We start from the raw sequence: 27,418 nt of genomic DNA, 5'->3' as shown, positions 1-27,418 counted from the left end.
GTTCATACCTTCATGAAACGTGATGGTGTATTTGATTATTCCGCACACCATCATTACACTGTAGTCTTGCATAACAATCATGACAGCTATACGGGTTTAAGACGCATAGCAGGTAAGAACAAATTATGCAGCTTTAATAGTTGCCGTATCGCTTTTGCGCTACTCAGACGTATGTTATTACTTGTCTTAGTAGCAAGCTAGCTAGTTAGCGAACGTTAGCTTTACTAGCAGGCAATACATTGTGGCCTATTGGGCTGAGTGGCTGAGGAAGCTTGAGGCGCTAGCGCCAAAGCGAAGTAGCCCTGCTGACAAGTTTGGTGAAATATGCAAACGAAAGTAGTGCTTATTGCCATGCATGTCGTTTGATGTGAGCCAGAATTTATTGTTGAACACTGCTTGTGAGAAGACACGTCTAATGCTATGAGGATGCGGTGTCATCTGAAGATTACAGCAACAGAGATAGACCAATGTTTGCAGGAACTTGCTAACAGCTAGCGAACTAGCTTCAAACAGGCCGTAGACATTTGTCAAGGGAGTGCAAATTCATATAGAACTTCCGTTCTCAGCCGTCAAAGTAAAGTATTTAGTGATGCGGTGGGGGGGGGGGGGGGGGTAGTGTTAATGCAAATATGATAACATGCTGAATTAGTTTGGCAGCTTTGGTGAGGTTTCAAGTTATTGTGATTTCGAGGGATAAAAAAATCCTCTGTTGGTTTTAAGCTAACCAAATTTTTATCCTAGATATTAACAGTGAGAATGGTTGGAATATAAGACTCTGCATTTGTATGGTCGATACGGTTTGTGGCCCAGTTATACTGGCACTAATCATATGTTACCATGGACAATTGTAATGTAAATGTGTAAATGTAATAATAGGTGGAAAGTTAATTCTGCTCGTCCTAAACCATTTGAAATGGTGAACGAGCTTTTACTCTGAAGGCACATTCGCCGCTCTTCCTACAGTTCGTCAGCAGTCGTTGGAAATGTGATGTGACAAGCGCAGCTAGCTAGCTGGCTAGCAAGAGACTTAACCCACTTAACCTAAGTGACACAGTGCGTGAGTGTGTTTACATATGGGACTAAGTAGTAGTTGTTGTGTTTTTAAACCTTGACAGGTACTTACCTGCTTTATTGCCTCGTGGGTCAGTCTACGCTAGCTAGTTACAGTGTCAAATCTATTACTAATGGCCCACAAGTGCTACGTTAGCTAGCGTTCCCGTTTTAAGATCAAGTGATTGCTGGTTAACTAATTAGGTCTCGTTGAAGTGTGACGGCAAGAAAGGACAACACCAGTGTAATGCTGCAGTAAAAAATGTGTTGTTGATTTTCTGACTTCTCTGTCAGTTCTTTAAATATCCTGTTGTCAGCGTAGACTGACATTTAGCCGTCTTTGAAAGAAATATTAAAACATCTGCATAGTTCACGAGTCAAGTACACTAACGTTAGCTAACTTAAGGCTAACGCATATAACATGACTTCGCTTCATAAAAGCAGTGTATTATTTCAATAAATTCTCCACTTTCTGAGTTGTTTCTCGTCGCTTGCTATCACTTTAAACTGTGTTGTAAGTTAAGTTACATGTTGTAAGATGAGATTACAGAAACAACATCTGACCCAGTTAGAAAAGTTGACACTTGAGAGAGAAGAGGAATAAGATGTGGAGCACAGTCTTTACAGTCTGTCATGTATGTGCAACTAGTGAATTGGTGAATGAAGCTTACTAGGACAAGAATATACTTAATACTTATAACAACAGAGCCCTCTGAGTATCTCAAAGATCACTTTCATGGGGATGGAAAAACTCATGCCATCCCCACTGTTGTTGACTTGTTCTTGCCAGGCTTCAGTACCAACATGGCTCCCTGTTTCTTGAGCTGTTACTCTTGCGTTTTTGGTTTCTTTCCATGAAGGATCCCCGGATGCTGCTTTTGTGTGCGATTTCACATCCGCCTTCTCATAATGTCAAATACTCCACAGTGTGCAGTATGTACGTTTGACTCTTGGCTTGCCTTATCTGTCCTGTCATCTCTCTGTTTACTTTTACAGACTTAAGAACTACTCTATGTAAAATGAACACTGAGGACAAGCTGGACGGTATGCTGCTGAAGTGCAGCAGTGGAGGAATAGATGGAGGAGGGAGAGTCGGTCTGGTCAGCGGAGGAGGACTGGTGGTGATGACCCTGGGGGAACGGTCGCTGGCAAACCACCCCCTGTTGGCCGAGGACGATGACGATGAAGACGAAGACGAGGACTTGACTGGGAGCTCGCTGGTTACACATGACCTGGTCCCTCCGGAGCAGCTGATGATGCAGGAGGAGATGACAAAGAATGGTGGAGGAGGAGGAGGAGGAGGAGGAGAAGAGGAGGGAGGAGGCGAGGTGGGAGTCCATTTCCCCCTAAAACTCACCAATAAGTTGCCCTGCTTGCTTCATATGCCAGTGAGTTCATGCTGGTTATGAGGTCGTGATGAGATTATTTGTGTGGATTCTGTCTCCACCTCATCGTAGTGAGTTTCCTTTCGTGTCATCCCATGCAATGTGTGGCATGGGGCATCACTTCCTGCAGCACTGACTGTTCACGCAGTCTGAGATAGAAGGCTGTGTTTAACACTTGAGTCAAGGACAGTTATATGAAGTATAAAACATAAATATTAGAAGAAGAAAGCCTGGCACCCCACAGAACATCACTGAAAATAACATTATTAAACATTAAGGATGATATATTGTAGTAATTGTGTTCTTGGTTCACACTATCAGGAGTCTTTCTAGTGAGAGAGGCATTAGCCGAAATGATTGCGCTTTTCAATCTTTTCCATTACAACAGATTAAAGATACAGCACAGGTGGTGAATGTAAGGCTGTTTTTACCCCTGAATGTGATCGTCAGGGATAACCTGAGCTGATCCACAGGATCAGTCTTGAGGCTGCTTCAAACATAATTCCTGTTTGTTTCAGCATGGATGTAATTTCCATAGTTTTAGCCATTGGTTTTGTTGGTAAGAAGAACATGGTGCTCACTACATTACTTGCTTAAATGAGGGCAACATTGTTTGAGTCAGATTGGAGACCAGCAGATGCTCCCAGGCCAGCTGGAGGATGTGATTTCTCAGCATGTTCGAGGCTTTCTAGGACTTGAGATTTCTCTCCAGTGTATTTTACCTCCAGCAGGGAGTCAAACTCAGAGGATGCTTGAAGCACATCAGCTTGCTTCTTAAAATTAGGAGGAGCAGCTGCTCCACGGTTAGTTCCCCTCACATTGGTAGATTGTCCTCTGTTTGCCCTATTGCACCTGTCTGACCCGGATAAGCTGCTGGATGTGTGGGTGGGCTTTAAAGTAGGTCATGTGCCTTGTTAAATGTCTTGCCTATCTATGGTCCTGCTTTTACAGTTGAGCATCAAGCAGGAGCTGAAGCTGTCTGAGCCACCGGTCCAGATAAAGAAGGACAAAAAAGGAGTGAAGGACCTGATGGTGTGTCCGAAGAAGAAAAAAAGGAAGCAGCGTTCACCAGCAAAAGTACAAGTCAATTTTATTTCAGAAGTCACATTTTTAAAATGGTCTGACCTGCATGTGTGTGAGACTCTTCCATAGTGGTAGCTGTAAGATGGAAGCAAACACTGCTGTGGTACCCAGCCGTCCAGATCAGTTCAGTTTGTTACACATTAGAACTGTGATTTTCCGTGTAGATGGTACCAACAGATGGTCTGCCGAGGAACATAGCACAGTGATCCCGTGCGTCCAGGTGGAGCTGGAAACAACGCAGTCCACTGATTGGTCAGAGAGAATCGGTGCAGCCAGAGTCCTCTCATCATCTGCGCTCTGGTGTAGGATTTTCCAGCTCTCCGTTTTTTTGTTTTTTTTTTCAGCCGTCTTTTATCTTGCTGCCTGCAGCCTTTTCTCAAACAGAGCTTCTCTCCTTGTTGTAATAAGCAGCCACATACCAGGAAGAAAGAACACAAGACATTCACCGCCTTCCACCGTGTTCTTGTTTTAATAAGAGCGATGTAGTTCAGCGCTTAATACCAGCGTGTGGTCGAGCAAGCGTGCCAGTGAAAGGAAAGTGATGGTGAATGGGAGAAAACAGAGGAAAAGCTTAGCAGTGAGTTGTCAGTCTGGCGGTAAATGCACAGTAGAAGTTAAAGTGTGTCAGTAAATAAAGGAAAGTAGTAAGTGAAGGGTGTCAGCTCTGGAGCCCTGAGTGTCAGGGGGACATGTGGGTACGGGTTTGGTACATACCGAAAGCATGGCTTATGTGTCTGTGTTCCCTTTGCTGTTGTAGATCCTCAGCATCAACGATGATGGATCATTGGGTGTACAAAACCCCAAGTGTCACGTCTGTGTTCACTGTAATGCTGCATTCAGAACCAACTACCACCTACAGCGGCATGTCTTCATTCACACTGGTATGAATTGCTCACTCGTGCGTTATATTTTAATCTGCTTTGAAATTCGATATATCGTTAGCGACAGTGGTTGTTTTACATGCCATGATGTTTATTTATATTATTAAAACTCCAGGTGAGAAGCCGTTTCAGTGCAGCCAGTGTGATATGCGCTTCATTCAGAAATATCTTCTCCAGAGACATGAGAAAATCCACACCGGTGAGTGACGGATGAATGCAATCAGCATGTATTAGGATTTTACTTGCCATTTCAGTTTCAAGTGAGTCATCTGGTCTTTTTCTTTTTTTTTTCCCATTTCTTGTCTTTATATTTAGGTGAAAAACCTTTTCGCTGTGATGAGTGTGGGATGAGGTTCATCCAGAAGTACCACATGGAGAGACACAAGAGGACTCATAGTGGCGAGAAGCCCTACCAATGTGACTACTGTCACCAGGTAACCTGTTAGCGCCTCAGGAAGCGACAAGACAGTCAAGTATAGTGGAAAAACAGGTATTTAATTGGAAACGGAGCATATATAAGATAAGAGAGGTCACTGAGACTAGTATGTGTGAGTACCATTGGATAGTGTTGGAAAGTGTTTGGCTTGAAGTGTCTGCATTGACTCCCCAAAGGTTTACCGGTAGGTTGCGTCCGCTCACCAGTGCAGTAGAATAAATGTATTTTGTGCTCTATCCACAGTACTTCTCCAGAACAGACCGGGTTTTAAAGCACAGGCGAATGTGTCACGAGAACAGAGAGAGAAAGTCCAACAAGGCTGCTGGTAAAGTTGGGCCGTTGCGTGAAGCAGATTCTTTAGGCCTCCCTTTTCTCGCCAAAGAGTGTTCACTGCCCAAGAAGAAGCGCCAGAAGTGCGCAGACAAGAGTTCAGGCGCTTCCACTGCTGCCCAGACCGACGCTCACACTGTTGTAGAAACGGAGGAGAAGGAGGAGCAGAGACAGAATAAAATTGAAGGTCTACCTCTCTATGCTGTGCCCTCCAAAGTCAAACACGAGTACGTGATTGCAGACTACTCTGTGGAACTTCCTGAAGAAACGGCTAGCCAGCACCAAGAGGGAGACGTGTCACCAGACGACACGACTCCTCCCAAACTAGTCCTGAAGAAAATCACCAAGAGGAGTCTGAAGCAGTCCAGTGAACAGACGCCTCCCTGCCTGTCCACTCTGTCTTCCTTTGAGGAAAATACGAAGGTCACGCAGTACACCTTTGAAATCGTGGACAAGCAAGGCCTTTTAGACGTAGAGAGCAATGCCGAGCTCGAGTCGGTAGAAACTCTTCAAGGAGGACCAGCAAAACCAGCAGCCAGCAGCACAAACTACGACGATGCCATGCAGTTTCTCAAGAAGAAACGTTACCTTCAGGCCGCGATGGCCAACAACAGTCGGGATTACAGCCTGAACACAAGCAGCATTTCGTCTCAGCCGCCTGTTGCGCAAACTGTGGTGTCAGCCGTCATCGACGAGACTGTCCCCGCCACCATCCTGGAGCCCCAGCCCATCAACGCCGAGATTAAAGCCACGCATGACAAGAATGTGTTGCCGGACGAGGTTCTTCAGACGCTGTTGGACCATTACTCCAACAAAGCCAATGGGCAATCGGACATTTCCTTCAGTGTGGCTGACACAGAGGTGACGTCAAGTATATCCATCAACTCCTCTGATGTTTCAGACAGCAGCCCCGTGGAGAGCCTCGGAGCCTCCAGCGCCCAGGCTCAGCCCGCTACTGAGAAGGTCAGCCTCTTGCAAGAGTACTCCAAGTTTCTCCAGCAAGCACTGGAGAGGACCAGCCAGAACGACAGCTACCTGACCAGCCAGAGCCTCAGCTTGGTCTCCGAAAACCCCACCTTAGCTGGACAACCTCTGTTCTCCACTGAGAAACAGTTTCCTTCCCCCAGCAGGTTCAAATCAGGGATGAGCTCTCCGCTGAGGTCCACTTTAGAGAAACCTCACTTTGGATTACTGGTCGGGGACTCCCAGCACTCATTTTCATTTTCAGGTGATGAGACCACTCCTCCCTCCGCAGTGTCCCCAGCTGAGGAGGACTTTCTGGAGCAGGTCTCGCCCTCCAAAAAGACAGACTCCTCTCAAGGCATACTGCAGACTTTTCAAATAAGCTCCTTCGATCAGAACTTCAAATCTCATTTCCAGGCATCAAGATCTGGATCCTCCTCACAGTTTACTGTTGCCAATGGACAATTAAGTCTTCGAGGACACAGCACAGACTTCTCAGAGTTCCCCTTAGTCAGAGTCACTGAGACCAGGTCTCAACTGAGCTCCTCCCCTGATGTTTCATCCAGTGAAACCTTTGGCTGAAGGGAAGGGGGAAGAATTCATTTCTGTTTATGATTTTAGCAGCACTTTATTTCATGTCTCCTGTTTTGCCAAAACAAGTTCCGTTGCAACTTCGTGCTCTTTCTCAAAGCATTTTTGTTTTTGTTTTTTTGTTAAACGCAACCTCATAGACTGGAAATGCTGAAAATTTCTAACTTATAATTAGCACTTCCCCTTTAAAAACTAAATTGTAATTGTGCATGGGTATATTTCTTGCTCCAGAATGTACATTTAGAGATTTAGTGACCAAAGTGTAAAGCAAGAGATAGAGAGAAATGTCCTCCCGCAGCGTTCGTCTTTCACGTTTTGTCCGTTTGCTTGCACAAAAAATGAGTCGCTCTTGCTGCTTCATGCAACATTTCCACTTCTTAAAACATAGGCCCCTTTTTACTGTATATATGCCATTTTGCTCTTACTGCATCTACCTCCCCTCGCTGTTTATCGGGTTAAATTTGAGTTCACTCCTCAAAACCTTTTTAATTCCAGCCGTGTAACTCCTGTTAAATTGTCTCCTGAAAGGACGCCGTGATTCGATCATTGCTGATTCTTCACTTTACGTTGAAGTCACTTTAATGTCACCTGAAATGGGTGTTTCTACATGATGTGTAGTGAATGCTACAAGATTGATTGTATTAATCTTATATGGAATCTTTTCCATTGACAGATTGGGCCTAATTTGGTTGGTTTGATGGCCAAAAAGAAGAAATTGTAGTTTTCATTTAGAAATTGTTTGATGTTGTGTGGTTTAACTCACCTCATCTTTATTTTTACAGCACCTTTCATACGACCGTGCATCCAGAAGTGCCTCGCACAGCAAAACTGAATCAATACAGAGAAAAAATAATGACTAAAACTTAAAAAGTAAGGCTAAGAAAGCTACTTCAAATTAAAAGACAGATTTCAAACGTACGTCTTTCATTTCCTTTTAAAAACAAGACGACTGTCGCCTCGCTTTTGAGGAACACTTAAATGAAAAGTGGCGGAGCACCTTTTGATCTGGGTGGAACATAAAATGAAAGAAAGTCTTTAAATCATTCAAAGCTGGAGCAAGGATTAATGTATTCCCTTTGAATTCCTTGGCACTGGTTTTTACGTGTGATAAAAAGGCTGGGGCAGTATTAGATTTAAAAGTTTTTTTTATTGTTTTTTTTTTTTAAGATTTGGGTATCAAATAGCTGCACACATGTAATGACTGCAGGATAATTTCTTCTTTTCCTTCACAAGTATAGGCGAGTTGTAGTGAAATTACTAGATTGTGCTTCATTTTTGCACAATTTGCACATTTTTCACTACAGGGAATGTAGTGTGTACTTTGACAGAGGAGGAAATGCAAAATACCTTTACTTTGAAGGCAACCTTTTGTTATTCGTGAGACTGGCCCGTCAGTGGAAACCCTCATCATGTCAGATTTGGGTCATGTGAAACTTCACATTTTTGCTTTGCATCATTTGTAACGAAGCTCTTGTGGCCTCAGTTTTGTAGTACGTTGATTGTTGTTCCTGCTGGAAGATGTGCAGGATTCGGGGGAATAATGCGATTCGACTTTGAAAGTCAAAGTTTTCAAGGAAAATTCGAGGAAATGAGGTGCTTGGTTTTCCTGTTTTATTTTGCGTCTGTGCCTTTCTTTTTTTTTTTTTTTAATTCCAGCCTTTCCTTCACTCATTCCTGTATATTTCTCTTTTTCTTCGGCAGCGCTCAAAAGCTACTTATTCCACATGCACAACAGCAGCAAACACATAAGCTATCAAACTATTCAGTCCGTAATACATCGAGATGCGATGCGAGATCTGGGTGCTTTATGCCATTTTGCCCGTCGTATTAAGAATTTTAGCCAGAAAATGCACCAAGTTTTACTCTCAAACTGTTCACTGACTGTGCTGCGGTGTGCGTATATGAGTACAGAATCATGTTGATAATTATTTGCTAGGATCCAGTAGGAAGCCACATCTGTCCCGGCCTTGTTGAATACGATGCGACGGTCTCGTCTGTGCTTCATCGCACCGTTGCTTGTTTTCCATGTGTACGTGTGATTTCTTCGGTGCTATCGCGTAAAACACTGTTTTTATATGCGCCATCAAATTGGGTTTGGAAATTGATGTTGAGCTCCCTCTTGTTACAATTCTACTGACAATCAGGGACGGCACCCGCATTAATCATCCAACACTTTGTTTTTCCTCGTCGATCATTCCCTCTAGAATGTGTAGAACATGTTCTGCTGTAAATACATTGTATATTTTTACGTTCTGAGAAGTACTGTTAGATCTTTGTGTCAATAGAGTGACAAGTCTTGTGCAAGAGACACTTTTTGTCAGTGGAAGGCACAGTAATTAGTTTTCCAGCATTTCTTGCGTTCAACAATTAATCCATTTCACTCGCTGACAAGATGTGGCTTTCTGAGGCGTGTGTATATATCTCACCACTGTCACCAGAAGAAAATTGACACTTTTTCTTTACAATTTTAGCGCTGATTGGTTAAAGTGTTTTTTTTTTGTGTGTGTGTGAGTTGAGTTGTGCGTTATGATGGGATTTACTGTATACAGCTGTTGGTAATGAAAACCCCACAGAAAGTGTCCATTAGATTTTAAAGTAATACTCCACATGAAGTCTTTTTTTTTTTTTTTTAAGCATCAAATGTTTAACCTCAGCTGTGGTCACGATCATGTCAGTTAAAACAGATTTTGGATGGAGCGTAACTCGTTTTGTGGTTGAAATATTCCACTAGCTACCCATTTCATTGTAAGCAGTTCTTGAAAGCACAGCGCAGATGAGGAATTCTGCTTTGATAAATTGTATCCCACGAGTTATATGAGCAGTACTATGGTATTTTTTTCCTTTTAATTAACTATTGTCAGTAACCTGGCCATAAGTGTCCTTGTATAAGCTACAGAAAAAAATATTTGTTTTGTGTAAAAAGATCTGAATTATGAATTTTTTGATAAAAACTATTTTTGAAACATGTCATTTACGGCACTGATATGTACAGTATATCATATGCAGTCACTGTTGCTCATTTATCTCTGTACAAGTCGTTTGTGTCAAGATCTTTCAAATGCAGATGGGAATGTCCTTCTCGAGTCCGGACTTTTGACTTTTCATACTTTTAAAGACCCTGACGAGGAAGCCGTGCAGCTTCACCACAAGGTTGATCTCAAGTTAGACAGTTAGGATTATTTGCATGGTCTCTAACTTGTTGGGTCGAGTGAACTTGTTTTATGAATAATGTGCAGCTTTAATTGTAGCTGATTCATTTCAGTCAAGTAACCCATATGATTAGATTTTTGCAATATATTATGATTTGTAAACAATCTGATTAAATTGTTGTTTTGATTGTTGTGTGTCACGTCCTTATAAATAAAATAATTCACAGTATTTGACCTGGATTTGTTTTTGATATGCAAAGGCAAGTTTTATTCACTATTTACAGTATGATCATTTATTCAGAAATGTCAGGGAGTAAGACAAATGTTGGCATTTGAAGCCTTTAAATGTCATTTTTATCCCACAAACAGTGCAAAACCTGAAGATATTTATCTTTACAGTGATATAAAATAGAGAAAAGCGACAAATCCTCACTGAGGGGAAGGTGGGAAAAGTTTATTCTCTCTGTTTTCAATTGAAAAATTACCTAATTAATGGAAAATTTATTGAATTGTTGAAATTGCCGTGTAACTAAGAGCCAGCAAATATTTGCTAGTTGTTTCTTGCCTGTTACTTCTATTTAGACAGATCAATAACTAGGCAGAAAAAGTCAGAAAAATCCTCACATTAGGCTTTTTTGGGGGCCAAAACCAAATCCCTTTTCCCAAAAGCTTGAGTCCAAACATGTGGCAGAGAATTCCACAAATAAAAGATAAGGTTATTGAGAGGGGTGTGCATTTCTCAGCTTTAATCATTAGTCAACCTTGGCTTCTGCAGGTCTTGCCAAAACTAACACAGGATCTTTGTGCGAGGCAGCAACACACCCTGGAAGGTAACCAGTGACACCGCCTGCCTCTGAACCTACCTGTCAACTGTCGCTTTTCCTTAACACACCTTGTAGACAGCAGGAGGGGCTGGAAGTCCTGTCCACACTGAGGCACAATGGAATAATGAACACGTTTGCCGTTTTAAGAGCTGGTTATTCCTCAGCGTGAATGACAATGGGACTCTGAAAGGTAAGTTTAGACACACCAAAGACCATTGAAAGAAAAGTCATTTTAAGTGATAAGTATTTGCCTTGTAAAATTTGAATAAGGGCCTTTTGGCTTTTTTTTTTTTTCTTTCATTTTGGCGTTAGCTCACCAACAACCGCTTGTTTTGTTTCACTGTCCTATAAACGTAACTTTCTCGGTAAACCAATTTAGACAAAATACAGATAATTTCAATACAACTGTATTGTATGTATGTATAAAGCTGCCGTATTGGTTATTAACTGTATTAAGAGTAAATCCGAGTGTTTAGGAGAAGGTTACTGGAGTTTATTTTACTTTCGCCACTAGAAAACCTTAAATTGACAATTTTGTTAATGAGGTTTGGCGTACAGTGTCGCTGCCGCGGGTTTAATCAGAGGAGGACAGATAAGATAACCTTAGCGGTGATTATAGTTTTTAACAAACAAATACTTTTTTATTTTTAAAAGGACAGTGTCGGAATAGTTAATTTACAGCTAACAGTGCAGGCAAACTGTTGTAGAAATGACGCCTGCTCGATGCTAACAACGCCATCCATCATGCCGCTGGAAACCGCGGCTCGTCTTTACTCATTGACTCAGCTGTGAGTGAGACGTCCGCCTGGCTCCTCACTCACTATCAGCTGTGCTGACAGGAGCACCCTGCTGTATCCGGGTGTCCTCCTCCTGCTGCTGCTCCTGCTGCTGTTTACCCGGAACTTCCTCCACAGAACAGACTGTTGCGGTCACTTATTGTTGAATTGAAACCTCAAGCTGTTTCATGTTGTGTGTTTTACATTCAGCTTATGATTAACCTGGAGCGCATAGGGCCACTTGCAGGACTGCTCACACCTGTGGCCCGCAATGGACACCCTGCCAATAGGTTGGAGTGTGCACACCTGTGACCAGGAGGGAGACGGGGCAGAACCGCTGAAGGGGGGAGTCCCTGACCCCAACACAAACACACATGTCCACGATCTGTTTCATGAAGATGCTCAGGTAGGGTGATGTGCTCTGAAAGCACCATAAACTGCAGTGCAGAAGCCATGATTTTTTTTGTCTTAATGCCATTATTATTTTACAGTAACTTTCCTGATGGCTCAAAATAAACACGATAAGGAGTTCTGACATTAAACCAGCCAGTGCTTTCACTGTTGTGTCCCTTCGTTCAGGGCTTCCAGCAGTCCAGCCAGCCGTGGTGGAGGATCAAACTGTTCGTGTGGGAGCCGGTGCTCTTCGGTACCTGGGATGGAGTTTTCACCACCTGCATGATCAACATCTTCGGTGTGGTGCTGTTCCTGCGGACCGGCTACCTTGTGGTTAGTGTATATACACTGTGCTGCTTTGTTTTTTGTGAATACTAGAAAACTGTGATCATTGGATGACTCTAATGTTACCTGATGTTTAAGTATCATGCACATTGGCGTCGCCATATCCAGGCAGAAAAACTGCACTCTTGTTATTAAAGAGACAAAATAACAAACCAGAAAGATTTGAATTTTAACCAAAATCTATAAAATATCTGCTATTCAGTAGACTCTTATTCCAAATCCCCCATTGATACATTTTCATATTTCTGTATTTATGTCTTCAATTATGCCAAAAGGTGTGCTTGAATAAAGCATTCGTGTGCAGTTTTAAAGAGTAAGCAAGCCAAGATTATTTATAGAGCACCTTTCACAGACAACAGTCACAAAGCGCTTCACAGTGAAAGAAATCAAATCAAGCACAATCATTTAGAAAATACAGCCTCAAGCAGCAAATCAACAGAGGGAAGCTGCTCAACGGACTGAAATTAAAGCCACAAGCAGCAACGTGTGGCTTTCAGACAGCACAGAGGTGAGCGGAGTCACTTCAGTTTGTTTAATTCTGTTTAAACAAGGAGTAACACCAATAACGCATCATCACAAAGCCCGCAGCATTTCAATAACTGCGCACTGGAAGTTCCGTCATTTGTCCGCCCCTGCACCAGATTTGGATTTAAGTCAGTGTGTGTGTTCAGGAGGTAGCACAGGATGTCTGCAGTGAGTTTAATCAGGATTGCTCACAGGCATCTTGCTCCGAGCAAATGTGTGATAGACCTCCCTCACTTCATGAGTCAGTATGGAACTTTAATTTTGCTTGATACAAGCCCCCAGAGCATGTGCACTAAAAATGGTAGAAGAAGAAGAAGACAAAGAGGACAGTGATTATGGAACTGAATCAATGGCTGGAACATTCTTCAAATTATGTTTGCTTTCTCTTCTCCACCATACAATATCAAGCCTGGTGCCTGGTGATGGCTGTGTGCTGTGCACGTCTCTGTCCTGCTCTGTGGAAGCTTTGATTTCTATTTTCAGCTGCAACCGTCATTAACTGTGTGTCATCCTGTCAGTTGATCACAGACACTTTAATGTGCACGTGTCATCACAGGACACAGCTGCAAAGACCCTGTGATCTCAACTGCGACATCCGTTTAAGTTCAACTTGACAGCTACAACAACGTCATTTGGGAGATGGGGTTTCCTCTCCAGAGAGAGATGCTGACAGGTTGAATACAGGAGCATATACAAAGGACTGAAACGTTGACTATTTCTCTAAGAAGCCAGTTAGTGATGTGCAGTGAATTACATACAAAGCAGTGAGCGTAGGGACAGTATAGGTCGTGCAGTGTGCAAATCTGTGTCGTCCAAGCTGTGCATTATATTAAGTATATTCAGTTTAAAGCTACAGATAAGTTGCATGCAGCAGATTTGTCAGCTGCAGATGTGACTCAGTATTTTGTGCCTTTTTGTCCTCGAACATCATCCAGGGGAACACAGGCGTGCTGCTCGGGATGCTGCTCGTCTCATTGGTCGTGCTGGTTGCTTTAGTGACGGTGATGTCGGGGATCGGGGTGTGTGAGCACTGTGGCGTTGGGAGCGGAGGAATCTACTCCATGATCTCCACCGTCCTGGGTGGAAGGGTGGGGGGCACTGTGGGCCTCCTTTACGTGTTTGGACAGGTGAGTCAAAAACTTTTGGTTTGTAATGCAGCCTTCACGTTTTCCCATGCTGTGTCCTCTCGTGCTGCCTCCCACCTTGCAGTGTGTAGCCGGAGCCATGTACATCACCGGTTTCTCTGAGTCGGTGGCGGAGGTGCTGGGTCTGCAGAGCCAGTGGGCGGTGCGCGGCATGTCGGCGGCGGTGCTGCTGGCGCTGCTGGGAATCAACCTGGCCGGTGTCAAGTGGATTGTCCGACTCCAGCTGCTGCTGCTGGCTGTGCTGGCCATCTCCACGCTGGACTTTGTTATTGGCACCTTCACACACCTTGACCCAGGTAGGGCTGGGGGTCATGAATATAGACATGAAGGGTTAAATTAGTCAAGATGTTTGTGCAAATTATCTGTGTCTTGTATTTTCAAGCTGTAATAATCATCACATTATTCAGTGTTTGCCCCCAAATTATATTAATGTCAAAGCTTTTGAAGCAGCTTTTAGCCAGAGTCATACAGGGTACGTATAAAAGAAAACAATGCACATTCAAAACTACTTGTCAAACTGTTAGTTTGAACTAAGGTCCCGCCTCTCACTGGGCAGAGAGCCAATCATACTTTAGGATAATGGGGCGACATCACACGACAAATTGAAACTTTGCACATCATTTGAATCCTTAGAAGGTTGTGAAAGTAAGTCAGTAGGTCACGTTGACGATAATCATGTTTTAGTATGATTCAGCGTAGCTCCTTTTGTTTGCACAGTGTTGTTTCTGGTCGTTAGAGATACAGTTAAGTAATGTCAGAGAGGGGTGTGTGAAATCTAGTTTGGCTTCCAAAAAGAACAGCAAAAAGCCTCTGAACTCGACTGGTGACCAGAATGGCGAGTGTCTGCTCAGGCCAGCAGGTGTAGCTGTAGTATCACTTATTATTGGCAGTATTAGGCTCATATCCTGCAGAGACTGGACCGCTGCAGTTCACTTCATCAGACTGTGTAACAGCCTTTCTCAAACACTACTGTCTGTTTGCCAGTTAACCGGTTTTCCTCTGCTGAGAGCTCTCTTTGCAATCAGTGGTTGGTTGGTTTTGTGAGAAATCTCTGTAATTTCTGTGTTGTTTTTCTTCTTTGGCTTAAACAAAGTCTGAGACTGGCACTGTTTATCGAGAAGATGTTTTTTTTTTTTTTCTTTTGTGGTGAGGAAATGTTGCCTTTTTTGAGTAGATTGTGTTCTTTTGCTGCCCTTCAGGAAGTCCTTCCCCACATTTCCTGTTCTCACTGATTATCAACGTCCTGTCCAGCGAGAAGACAAAAGTGTTCCAGAAATCAAGCCAGACACAAAATAGTCGCTGTACCTTCAAGGAGAAACAGAAAAAAACATTTAACACATGGTGTAAACTCTTGTTTTTTAGCTTTTTCCCAGCAAATCACAAGGAACTCAGTGTACCTGTCCAGCTGTGGGTAGTGTCCAGTTTAAGATTACTCCTCGTATGCCTGTGTTTTAAAAAAAACAAGCAAAAACTGTTCGTCCACCCCTCCCAACCTCCAGCCTTCCTCATAGCACAGTAGGCCAGTTTGCAGCCCTGAAGAGCTGTGGGAGAACCAGCCGTAATGGCTTCTCCAGGTTTTTCCAATTAAGAGCTGCTGTGTGTGTTGTGGTGACCTCATGGTTGGCAGAGGACCAGCAGGTCCGCTAGAAACAGCCCAGATTAGCGTGCGCTCAACGGCGAGGCGCATCCTGAAGGAAAGGGAGCGGCTGCCAAAATCACGTGGTCACAGTCTGATAGCACGTCCCCTATGAACACTTGGCAAAGCATCACCATCGCTGCCACAGCAAAGCTATCGTCAGCCTGGTGTCAGTATGCTCGGCGCATATTGGCTATTTGTCACCTTGGACTCTAGGAAACTGTGATGAACTGTTTTTCTTCACATTTCATAGGCCAAATGATTAATCAAGAAAATGATCGTCAGAATAATCAGCAATGAAATGAGTCATTATTTGCTGTCCTTTTTGAGTTAATCATGTATTTATTGCAAAGCTGAATATGTCAGAATTGGTGTGTATTGTCATTTTTATTTCTATTGTCATTTTTATTTGCATTATCATCTCAAGTCATCATATTTTCTCCATTTTGATGCAGTTTCAGTGACAAAGATGTTTGAATGAGAAAGACTGAATCATTGGGGTTTTTGGCATCACATGCACAGAGATTTATAATTAAAGGACTAAAACCATGTAATACGCTAAAAGTACAACAATGGATAAAACGTAATATAGTATTACTGGAGTCTTCCAACCTCCAACTATGCACACTTCTTCATCGGCAGGCAGAACATGGCTAGATTTGGTTTTAGTGACTAAATACTATGAATCAGTTTGGTCAATATTTCTCCTCTAAGTAACTAATACTTGAACCAGTACGTATATGATTATATGTACATGAGCTCTCACCTGTAGACTGGCCTGGCTTCCTCATTTCTCCTGCCACAAGTATTTGTTAAGTGACGGATTATGACATGTCCTTCCTGCAGTGCTGTGACAAGTGGAGTTAGAAGTGAAAAACTGCATGCTTGCGATATGTAAGACAGCAGAAAATAGTGCTCTATCATCCCTAATGGGAGGACTCATTTCTCAATTGTTTTCTTCGAGTGCAGCAAATGATTTAGTTTGGACAGTAACTCTGCCAGCGTATTGTCTCTGCAGCCAAACAACTCAAACACAAAACCTCCTGAGTGTGGTGTAGATGAAATACAGTCTGACACGCCTTACCCAGTCCCAGACCCTTTAGTTGAAGCCTATTCCCCACAGAACAGGAAGCCATAATGTGCTCCTTGGGTCTGGGGTTTAGGGTGTTAACCAGACTCACCCACATTTTTGGAAAATGACAAAGACAGAGAGCCGGAACTGAGATCTGAGGCCTGCTGCTACTCCAGAGACCGCTACATCATCTCTCCCTGTGATCCACGCTGTAATATATAGTTCTCAATCATCCCAGTGGGACGTGCCCCACCTCTGTAACATCACAGCCTGCTCTGTTCTTCATGCACAGCAGTTTGCACAGCAGTTTATACTGGTTAGTGTGGGAGATTGAGAGGTCAGTCAGTCTGACTGCACATTCCAGTCTGTATAGAGGAATGCTGTGCCCCTGTCTGCCTATACACTTGCTCTTCAGACAATATGCTGACTGATGATTGACTATGATTGTTTTTACCACAGCTTTGACTGTTTTGAATCTGTTTTGCAGTTTGTTTTGCAGTTTTTTTTAATATAGATTAAGGTCAGCCCACTTCACTTTACAGTTGATTACACCAATCAGTCATATAATATACAAAATTAAGAAAGAATTTCAAATTGTGGTTGGTAAGAAACCTCCAGCATTACAGCCATGCTAGCAGCTCAGTGAGTAGCCAGAGAAGTGCTTTCAGCTACATCCAAACATCTGCTAACATACTCACAGTGGCAGCTTTAAACTGCTGATGTTTAGCAGGTATAATGTTCACCATTCTCAGCATCTCATTTTAGCTAGCATTTTCTAATTACCTCTAATTAGCAATCATGAAGATTGTCAGTTGTGCAGGTCATAAACCAAAGTACTGGACAAATCCTGAGTGGGACATGAAAGTCTGTGCTGTCCTTTCAATGGTTGTCAAGACCTTTTGCTCAAAGTCAGTAGGATTCATCCTCAGGGGAACCGTCTGCACAAACATGTATGGCCGTCAGTCCAATAGCTGTTGAAGTATTTCAGTCAGGACCGAAGTGATGGCCCGATGGACAGATCAATGTTGCCATACTTGTTGCTAGCATGGCTAAAACCAAGACTAGATTACCAACCAGTGAAAGCAGGCAAGTGCCACTTGGCCCCAGACCTTGATGGGCCCCGAAAGCCTTCTGTCGAGGAGTGTCACTTGTGATTTGATCACTCGTGTTTGGGAATTGGCAAAGTACAACATCAACTGGGCCTTGCATCATTACATAATCTTGTAGTCCTGCCTTGCGATGAGCTCAGTGTCTGTCTGGTTCAAGCACCTTTTATTGTTTTAGTTCTATTGTCCTCACATGGTGCATATTCCCAAATAAAGCTGTGTTGCATCGAATTACCACAAACTGTGGTGATATACACAATTGGTTTCTGGATCACTGTGCAAAATATAATGAAGCCTCCACCTACTGCCTGCTGTGTGCGCTGTACTTGAAGCCAGACCTGAGGCTCCCAATCAGGTTAATTTGACCGTGCCTTATATACGAGCACAGTATGAGGAGGGAGGGGGGTTCTGTATATAGTACCACCAGAGAATGGGAAGCTTCCACAAAGGTTATATTGGAACAATTAATTTATGTTCATAGAAAGAGTTTCGCCTCGTAAATATGTGAACGCCCTCAGCTGAATACTTAGAGAGTCAGGCATGGTTGGATGTTGGAGTGCGATGTTGTAATATGGGTGGGGAGCCCGCGGTGCAGACATGGACACTGACTGCCCTGGATTTGTTAAATTCTGATTGTTTGGACAGAGGGCGGTCTCACCGGGTCACAGAGTGAACAAGAGTTTGGGCTCCTCGTCCCATTTGATGTTGGTTTTCACAGCCTTGTTAAATTCCTGTCCTGGAGAACATGTGCACTTGGACTAACTACTATATCCAGCCCTTAAGGTTTTGGCTTTTGTCTAAAACAAAAGCAAAAATGAGCATTCTCACTCTCCCTCTCTCTCGCTCGCTCTCATTCTTTCACTCAAACTTGGAAGCTGCTGAGCTTCTGAAAAGGGTGGTGACTTCCTTTTGGATAAACATGTCATTAATCTGAGAGAACACATTCTTTCCCATCGCAAGATAACCAAGGGGAAATGTCCGGTGTTGTAACACAGGCGGGCCCTTCAGATTGTGTGGTTTTTAAATGGCCCCCACCAGTTCACAACAGTCTCCTCCTGCACAGTCAACAAACCGACCGACACTGAACTGACCTGTCCAGACATTAAAGTGCTTTTAAAGTGTCTGGCAGCCTATTGTTATCATTTATTCTGACATCTGGCAGTTTCTAATTGCAGACAGGAGATCCCAGTTTAGGTGTCGCCTTAACAAATCAGTAACAATTTTGGCATTTGAGTCAGAGGAATATAAAAATTAAAAGCATTATTTGGGCCACCAGAATCCTTTAGTTGTAGATATTGTTTTAAACACCTGCTGTCTGGGACTGTGTGTCTGTCCTAGGAAAGTCCCCTGGTGCAGGCATGATGTGTTTATGTTTCCACTAAGTCTCAACTTATCCAGGAAGTGCACTGCAAAAAGTCACCCATAATCATCAAGGGCTAAAGATGATTACTAAATACTGAGAAGCAAGCAGATGAGAACACCACAATAATGATCACTTTACGCCTGCCTGCCTGCCTGCCTGCCTGCCTGCCTGCCTGCCTGCCTGCCTGCCTGCCTGCCTGCCTGCCTGCCTGCCTGCCTGCCTGCCTGCCTGCCTGCCTGCCTGCAGGCAGTAACACAGCAGCCAGTCTGCAGTCCTGCAGCATGGCCACTGGGGAAAAGGTTGATTTAAAGGCTTTGGCCTTTATCAGAATTTGTTGTTATGAGGACGAATCTTACATGGGAATTCTGTCTGCAAGGTTTGGTGCATTTCCATCAAATGAGAAGTATTTTCTGTTACATTTGAGGACTTTATTGAAAATAGATATTTTATCACTAAGTTTGGCTTAACAACAAATCTGGTCAGCAGGTGACAGGTTTATGCTGTTTCACTGTTTACTGCCATAAGGATCAGAAATGATGCGCTTTGCGTGTTGCTGTCTCTACTTTCAGAGCATGGTTTCATTGGTTATTCAGCCAGGGTGCTCAGCAGTAACGTGAAGCCAGATTACAGCCCAGGAGAAAGCTTCTTCACGGTCTTTGGGGTCTTCTTCCCTGCTGCTACAGGTGAGGTAGCCCCCATCGTCTCTTTTTGATCTAACATTGTGTGCATGTCTTTACAATCGTCTTAGCTGCCCATGAAGGCTGACTGTCAACACTGCTTTCATTTCTTGCAGCTGCAGTATAAAAATATGTTTTGTATTGTACACTATGTTGTGTACATTTTTGTGGTGTGTGTTTGTGTGTGTGTGTAGGGGTTATGGCAGGCTTCAACATGAGCTCAGACCTTCAGCGGCCTGAACACAACATCCCTGTGGGAACGCTGGCAGCTGTCTTCACCTCGTATGGTGACACCTCAACACACACACACACACACACACACACACACACACACACACACAAACACACAACAATACTTTAAAATAAGAAAATACCACTTGGAAACACGACACAATTAAGTACACAAGACTGCAACGACAGTAACAGAATGACCTAGAGTGAAAGTAATTATATAGCAAGAAACATAAGTGCTCACTGACAGACATAGTGTGGAATCATACAGACTGAGCCTGAAGTGGCCCTTTGGAAAAGTGTTAAGTTGTAGCATCAACATGTAAGAAAATAAAAATCTTACAAATTTTAATCTATTGAATTACGTGCTATGCTACAAGAATAGATTTCATATACAACACTCTGGAGTTTCTCCCTCCAGGGATGAATCATCCAGAAAGGTGCTTTCCAATTGTTATGATTTTACTTTAGTGGTGCTTTCAGATCACCTTCTGGGGTCTCTTCGAACATGCAATCTTTTCCTCCTTCATCGGAGGGAACGAACCCTTCCACATTCCCAGCACAGCCCCATCGGACAGCGAAGGTGTCATGACACAGTTCTTCTATTAATAGTGAGAAAGCAGCGGTTGTTCAGAATCCTGCGTGGTGTACTGTTGGTGACCCACAGGTGGTTCCTGTATCTGGTCTTTGTCTTCCTCCTGGGGGCCATCTGCACCAGAGAAGCTCTGCGCTATGACTTCTTGATAGCAGAAAAGGTAAACTCCTCTCTCTCTCTCTCACTGTTTCCATCCTGCCCTGTTTAGAGAAGCCCTCTGAACAGACGGGGTGAGGTGAGGGGATTCCCCATGATGCCTCACTTTGTTGATGTGGTGCGAGTGGTTCAGGTTCTGACTGTGTACATGCTCTCAGACTTGACACGCAGGACCCATTTTAGAAGAAATATGAGTAATTTACACCATACTCAGGTTCAAGCATATGAAGAATACAGGGTACCTACACTTGCGGTCTTGAGCGCTGCCACGTAGTAGAAAGGTGTGTCCCAATGTGGGGAAAAATACTAACACACAGGTCCATTGAATCTTTTCCTAATACTGCTTCAAGCAGCATTCAGAACAAAGTGTATCCCACAATTCATGTGCCATCTAAATGAGTGAAATACACACTTTGTACAAGGCTAGGAAATGACCAGTCAGATGTGATATGAGGATGTATTTGTGATGGTGTATGCAGTAAACAGCTTTAGCTCTCACCAGCAGTCCGTATGCTGCTTTCAGATCTGTAGTGAAAGTGGCCAAGGCTACAGCTTTGACTGGATCACTGACTTTTCTTTTTCTGTCATAAATTGACAAGTTTGTCGCACTTATTATTGAGCCTTTCATTCATTTGTGTAAATTGGGATCACTGCACTCCAAAAGCACAAAAGTCTCCACTGTCTGGCCTCGGTTGTTGTTACACAGAGTCTCACACGCTGTGTGCATTACATGTCTGTTGAATGGAGGTTTGACATTTGAACTCTGAATTCTTCGCCACATTGAGCCTGAGCCTGGCTCCATATGGACAGCTGATGTTCGAGGGATCGGGCATGACGGCTCAGTTTGTGCAGAGTGAGCCAAAGGTTAGATTCACGCACATACAGTAACGCACAGACTGTTCACGGCTTTGTGATGTGTCGTGAAAAGTGAGAGTAAGTGACTGTGATGAATGAGATGTCAGTTTGCGTTTTAGGCCATCTGCGTCAGGGCGAGATCTGAATCAGGGATTGTTCTGGTGGGAGTGAACAGACCTCAGCAGATGGTGCTCCTGAAAACAGCAGCAAGAGCCTCCAGCTGCAGACAAAGTCACTGACTTGTGGGCTCGCGTGTACAATCAGTGTAACATTAATGCAAAGCTGTGATTAATGTACCATTAATGTTAACCCATATGGAAAATAGGTTTTGCTTTAACTAATCACTGACTCAAAGACCTTGACTTCTCCATCAGTGCTTAGTTCTCATTGTTTTCATAAGGGGCTGGCTGCAGCGGAACTCAACTGGGTGTAGCTGTTGTGAGCTCTCAACCCCACCCCATCCTCTTCCACCCTCTGTTTGTTTTCCTTCTTCCTCCAGGTCTCCTTGGTGGGTTTCCTCTTTCTGCTGGGCCTCTACATCTCCTCCCTGGCGTCCTGCATGGGCGGCCTGTACGGAGCACCCAGGATCCTTCAGTGCATTGCCCAAGAGAGGGTCATCCCCGCTCTGGCCTTCCTAGGAAGAGGGGTGGGTGGATGGATGGGTGGATGGAGACATAGAGAGGGGGATGTTCGGACATAGACACAGTCACCATGATTAAATGCGGATTACTTAGTGAGGGTGTGTGTTTATGCACCAGTGAGTTCACTTACAGAATTTAAAGCAATGCTTTTCTGGGACTATTTGGACTTTTTACTAACTTTGTGACAAATGTTTTGTTGCATGTGCACGATTTATTACAGTATAATTAGGCAATCTCATGTCTCTGGCTTCAGTTAGCCTCACCTAGCTTAGCTCAGTTCATGAAGTGTATGGGTAGAGATTCACACTGTAAGCTTTGAAAAGATTTATTGCTGCATGGTCTTTTTAAACAACATAATTCAAGCATCAAAAGTTCATTTATTGGCCTTAGAAACAGCAAATAGACAAAACAATCCAAACCAGTGGTCCACTTACTGGATTTATGCAGAGCTTCCAACCGTATTGCATCAAACTTTGATGCTTAACTTTTAAGTCGGCTCTTTAAATAGCTAGTGAGGGAACCTTGAGTTAAAATTATGATTTGCACACAAAGTTCTTCATTTTACTTGTAACATGTAAATGAAGTTGCGATTTCAAAGTATTTCCTGTTTGCATGTGCAAACATACACAGCATGCTTTGCTGAGTTGGACTTCTCAGGCTGTGCTGCTCTCAGGATGTGCTCAACCCGCCTCCTTCAACAGGAAAGGTAAACTTAACCCAAATCGAAATCTAAACATTCACATTTGATCGAAGGAGCTGTTGGACTTGAGAGGTTCACCTCAGGGAAAGTGGGCCGACAATCGTGGTGAGCAAGCCACTCTGAAAAAGCAGCTTTGCATAATGAAACTGAGATTTGGTGAAGTAAAATGACACACCGCTCAGTCTAACGTCACCCTTAACATAAACCACTTCAGTTCCCAGTTCCCAGTAACTAAACTACGTCTTTAAAGCTGAAATTGTGTGATCACTGAACTGTCAGATAAATCATGTTAACATGAGTCATGCAAAGTTTGTAATAGTAATACCATCCCGGACTACCTGCTGTGATTGATGTATTGTAACCTAATAAGTGTGTAGCCTGGATGTATTGGGGGGGTGTGGTGGGCGGACTCACAGGAAACAGTGACAGGACTGCCTAAGTATAGACTGCAGACTCCACTCCATACAAGTGGCTTGACTGACTGCAATACAGCAATGAGTTACGACTCCCCGCTGATGCACAGGCACACACACACAGTCACGTTGACGTCCCGACCCCGTCCACCTCCACTTTTGCTCAGACTTCCCTGGATGGCAGCAGTGTCTGACCTCTCTCAGCGGGCTGGAATGAGGCCCTAGACATCTTGGCCCAAATCAAAGCTTCAGAACAAACGCAGGAAGGGGGCGACAGGCAGGGCCCTGCTCCCTGTACTGTGTGCTCTGGAGGCCCGCCAGGCACACAGCAGTGCTCCTTAAACTGTGTGATAGAACTGGGGAAGTGAAAGCAAGCTGGCTAACAAACCACATGTTAAAACAATTTGTCCAGTTTGAGAGTGGTATTATTGTTGGGCCACTGGTTTTGTCCTGTTACAGACGGTGTTTCGTGTATATTTAATGATTTTTAGATGATCAGATTCAGTTCAGGGATGAGTGAAAGTCAGATTACCCATAATTTTGCTATTTGTTGTGGAGCAGAAAACACATGTTTAACATATTTAGTTTTATGTAATATAGGCAGACACTTATGGAGTCTAAAAAGGGGACTTATTTCCTCATAGGCCTTTCAGATATCCAGAGTCAGGTTAGTGTACGTAAGCAATGACTGAGCAGGACTTTTGACCAGTGAAAGTTCAGATGAAGTCATGGGAAGACTTTGTAGATCAGTTTATAGCAGTTTTGTCATGAAAAAAAAAAAAAAGTTTCAAATATATAGTGTAAACGTATAGCTAATCATCCCATTGCTACTGTTGGTAAACCCATTTGTCAGAAGATTTAGTGGTATTTATGCACAATAGAAGCCAAATATCTCTAGATGGAGAGCTAACCTTCAGCTGGTTTTGGTTTTATGTTACTGAAATTTAAGTTTGAGCAGTAGTTTGAAGCTGTGAATCTACAGAATCACAGTGTGGAGGAATGGGACAATTTTCTGCGTACCGGGCTGAGTATTTTTTACATCCTGTTCCGTGAAACTCATGTATCTCCAAAACATGAGATTTTTAACTTCATTCTATTTTGATTAACTTTTCATGAGTTAATTAAAAGCTTCATCACAACAGATTAATTTGAAAATCAAATGGGTTTTTCATTAATTTAATGCTTCATTCAGCTTAGCAGGAGCAGGAGTGTCATTGAAAAGGTAAAAATCCCCTCTTTGGTGAACTGCGGATGTTCATGTGTAGTGCAGTTGTCGCTTTCTGTATTGTGACACTCTCTCCCCCTCCAACAGAAAGGCCCAAACAGGACTCCAGTGGCAGCTATCTGTCTGACCAGCCTGCTGACCATGGCCTTCATTTTCATCGGACAGGTCAACGTGCTGGCGCCCATCGTCAGCATCAACTTCATGCTCACCTACAGCTTCATCGATTACTCTTACTTCAGCGTGGCCATGACCTTCCAGCTGCAGAAGAAAGAGAAGACGGACCCCCTCATCCCGTCCAAAGGAAACCAGTGCAGGCTGAACAGGCAGAGGTCAAAGCCTCTGATCGCTGCCACTTTCCCAAACTATGGCAGCAGAGGTGAGAGCTTGCAGGATAAAGGCACTCTGTTGGAGTTCACTAAGGACATGGACCAGATTTTCCCAACCTCGTCAAATGGGGATGCTGGGGCTGAGAAGACCTCCATGCAAGAGCCAAGCAGTAAATGCAAGGGCAGAAAGGCTAATGTTAAACAGAAGCTGATGGACAGCTTTAGTTTGGACCTAAACAGCAATACATTCTCAGAAGAGAAAGGAGAGGAGATGGCTTCAGCCCCAGTTCACGAGGACGCTGAGGTGCAGTGTGGCGTCGGGGAGCCGGGTGCTGCAGAAGAACCACAAGTCAAATGCCGATCAAAGACACTCCATGCTGAGCAGGAATCATCATCATCTGAGCCTCACAGCGCAGGTGATCAGCTCTGAGCAGTGAACACCAGGCTTGACGAGACTAGACAGGAGTAGACGTCATTCTCAGGTTAGTTTTTAGTAACCTGGACCTTTGTTAAATCTTTCAGATGCTGGCAGTAAAGCAGAGCACCAGAGCTTTGAAATCAGACCCATGCACGATTCATTCTATGCAAAGTTCTGCAACCACTGGGTTGCTCTTATCGGGGTAGGTCACACATTTCATGCTGTACATTATTTCTTTTTGTTCTCATTTTCATCGCATATAAAGGTGATGTTTACAGAATTAAATGTCAATATATTTGTTTTCTTTCAGGCATTGAGCTCCATATTGATTATGTTTGTTATTCAGTGGGCTTATGCCCTTGCAAACATAGTCGTTGCCTTTCTGCTCTTCCTCTACATCGGAAAAGCAAGTCCTGGACTACCTATAGGTGATTTCCATCAGTTCACTTCCTTTTTCCCATTTATATTAGCCTGCTGTTGTTGCCTTAATCCCTATTTCCTGTGATGGACTGAACACGGTTCCAGTCCAGATCTGAACTTAAGTGATCAACCTAATTAGACCAGAGCCGATGCTTCAGGTGATTGTCGTTGCATGTGCATGAGATGGAGCTCTCTATCAGTCCTCTGTATTCACTGGAATCATCGTCAGGATTGTGATCATTTCCATTTCACCAAAAGAATACAGTTAATACCTTTTATCAAATTCCTTCAAAGTCTTCACTACATGTGTTATACAAGTCTGGACAGACATGGATGTAAACTACAACTTGACTGGTTGGCGGTGAGGTGTGAGGCGGTAATTCTAGTTACATTTGGTCACCCCATGCTCAGTCATTGTGTGACCTTCGTAATGTCCTCGGGCACATTGCTGGGACTTTCACTTGCGGTCTTTTTGCCGGGCAGGCTGGCAGCTGTTGTGGCTTAGGATTTCTAGAATAGCTGGATGGGGACACCCAGCATCTGTGCATTAAAGTCACCACGTTACAGCATGCCTTAAAAGCCTGAGTCATGACATCTCTGAGCACAAGCGCAGCAAGTGTTACCCACTTGTCCCACAGGTGGTCAATGTGTGTTTCACTTCGCTCTGCTATTGGACTTGTTGTGTCTAATGCTGACACAATCAAAATGGTCTCCATAGGAAATTTAAACGCATTATCATTGTTAATAGTGCATATTTGTACCTCTTTCTTGCTGCTGCTGCTGCTGCTGCTGCTGCTGTAAGCTGTAACTGAGTTCATTTCTTGAAATAACAGATTTTTTTTTGCAGGAATTGCAGCTCGATTCAGCTTCTTCACGTGGCTCAGATCAACACTGAATAGCATTTGCAGGTATTGTGTGTTGCTGTTATGATTTGAAATGAAATGTCATTCATCAATTATCCGTCCAGCACTGACTGAAACTAAAGTAATTGTTCATGCTTCTCATAATCTGCTGGTTCTTGTATTTCTAAGTCAAAGAATCTAAGATGAGAAATGTTCTCTGTAGGTGTTTTTTTTTTTTCCCAGTTATGTGTGTGACCTGATACCTATGCGTTTGTACTGTTTCGGTTCTTTCAGGAGGAAAGGATCTCCTCGGGATGAGATGGTTGTCACGCCCTCTGTGTCCAGCATCAGACTGAAAACCAAGCAGCTGACAGAGGAAAACGCTGACTTTGCCTCTCGTCACCGCCATCACCAATCCTCATTCATCAGGGCCGACAAGATGGTGCAACCATCGCTCCACTGACTGACTGAAATGCTGCCTCCGGTACATGTCACAGCCTGAAACCACATTTTCTGCCTCAAACCGTGCTTCCTGTTGCCTTATGGGATTTCTGCACACATATTGTATTTAACAGAGACTTTCAGTGACTCTAATCATTTTCCTTTGGTTGTTGGAGGCAACGGTGTGTGCTTGTGCAAGAGGATGAGGGAGAAATTTGTGGACTGGAGGCAGCTGGAGATTTCCTTCTGTAAAAGTTGATTTTGTCTTAATACACTTCATAGCTTTAACCTTGACTGAATTATCAAAATCTTTGAAACTCTCCACTGTTAAATGTTTTTGTTGTCAGATTACTGTACTGCTGGGTCACTTCCAAAAATTAAAATATGTTAGTTCACTCCCAGGTCGTTATTACTTTGCTTTTCCT

General features: G+C 43.5%; 2 protein-coding genes across 4 annotated transcripts; both read left to right on the top strand.

Annotated features, from left to right (window-relative positions):
- znf148 (zinc finger protein 148) lies at nucleotides 1–10,097 on the top strand. 3 transcript variants are annotated; one of them, XM_070976021.1, is made up of 7 exons: nucleotides 1–112; nucleotides 2,047–2,378; nucleotides 3,387–3,512; nucleotides 4,276–4,399; nucleotides 4,515–4,598; nucleotides 4,715–4,833; nucleotides 5,079–10,097. In XM_070976021.1, exons 1-7 carry the CDS (start codon nucleotides 13–15, stop codon nucleotides 6,708–6,710), a joined length of 2,517 nt encoding a protein of 838 aa, XP_070832122.1. In that variant the 5' UTR covers nucleotides 1–12; the 3' UTR covers nucleotides 6,711–10,097. The 3 variants fall into 3 exon arrangements, with proteins under 3 accessions (XP_070832122.1, XP_070832121.1, XP_070832124.1); XM_070976020.1 differs by having other exon boundaries at nucleotides 18–112; nucleotides 2,047–2,438; XM_070976023.1 differs by lacking the exon at nucleotides 1–112 and having other exon boundaries at nucleotides 1,014–2,438.
- slc12a8 (solute carrier family 12 member 8) lies at nucleotides 8,502–27,073 on the top strand. The gene is made up of 14 exons (XM_070976557.1): nucleotides 8,502–8,519; nucleotides 11,716–11,874; nucleotides 12,048–12,194; nucleotides 13,667–13,858; nucleotides 13,941–14,172; nucleotides 19,623–19,736; nucleotides 19,925–20,012; nucleotides 20,629–20,716; nucleotides 22,067–22,213; nucleotides 24,634–25,288; nucleotides 25,395–25,492; nucleotides 25,601–25,718; nucleotides 26,558–26,618; nucleotides 26,847–27,073. The coding sequence occupies exons 1-14, from the start codon at nucleotides 8,502–8,504 to the stop codon at nucleotides 27,013–27,015; spliced, it is 2,286 nt and encodes a 761-aa protein (XP_070832658.1). The 3' UTR covers nucleotides 27,016–27,073.
- The last annotated feature ends 345 nt before the right edge of the window (nucleotides 27,074–27,418 follow it).

Source organism: Chaetodon trifascialis, chromosome 12, assembly GCF_039877785.1.
Source record: "Chaetodon trifascialis isolate fChaTrf1 chromosome 12, fChaTrf1.hap1, whole genome shotgun sequence".
NCBI classification, from domain to species: domain Eukaryota; kingdom Metazoa; phylum Chordata; class Actinopteri; order Chaetodontiformes; family Chaetodontidae; genus Chaetodon; species Chaetodon trifascialis.
Note: the sequence above shows the minus strand (reverse complement) of the source record. Positions and strands in the feature narration are given on the sequence as shown.

Excerpts from the sequence above, each read along its gene's own strand:
- znf148 (XM_070976021.1), top strand. The coding sequence starts at position 13 with ATGAAACGTGATGGTGTATTTGATTATTCCGCACACCATCATTACACT. Across the intron at positions 113-2,046 it reads GGGTTTAAGACGCATAGCAG|ACTTAAGAACTACTCTATGT; the intron begins GTAAGAACAAAT and ends TTACTTTTACAG. Across the intron at positions 4,599-4,714 it reads ACATGAGAAAATCCACACCG|GTGAAAAACCTTTTCGCTGT; the intron begins GTGAGTGACGGA and ends CTTTATATTTAG.
- slc12a8 (XM_070976557.1), top strand. Across the intron at positions 20,013-20,628 it reads CTGGCAGCTGTCTTCACCTC|GTGGTTCCTGTATCTGGTCT; the intron begins GTATGGTGACAC and ends GGTGACCCACAG. Across the intron at positions 25,719-26,557 it reads AAGTCCTGGACTACCTATAG|GAATTGCAGCTCGATTCAGC; the intron begins GTGATTTCCATC and ends TTTTTTTTGCAG.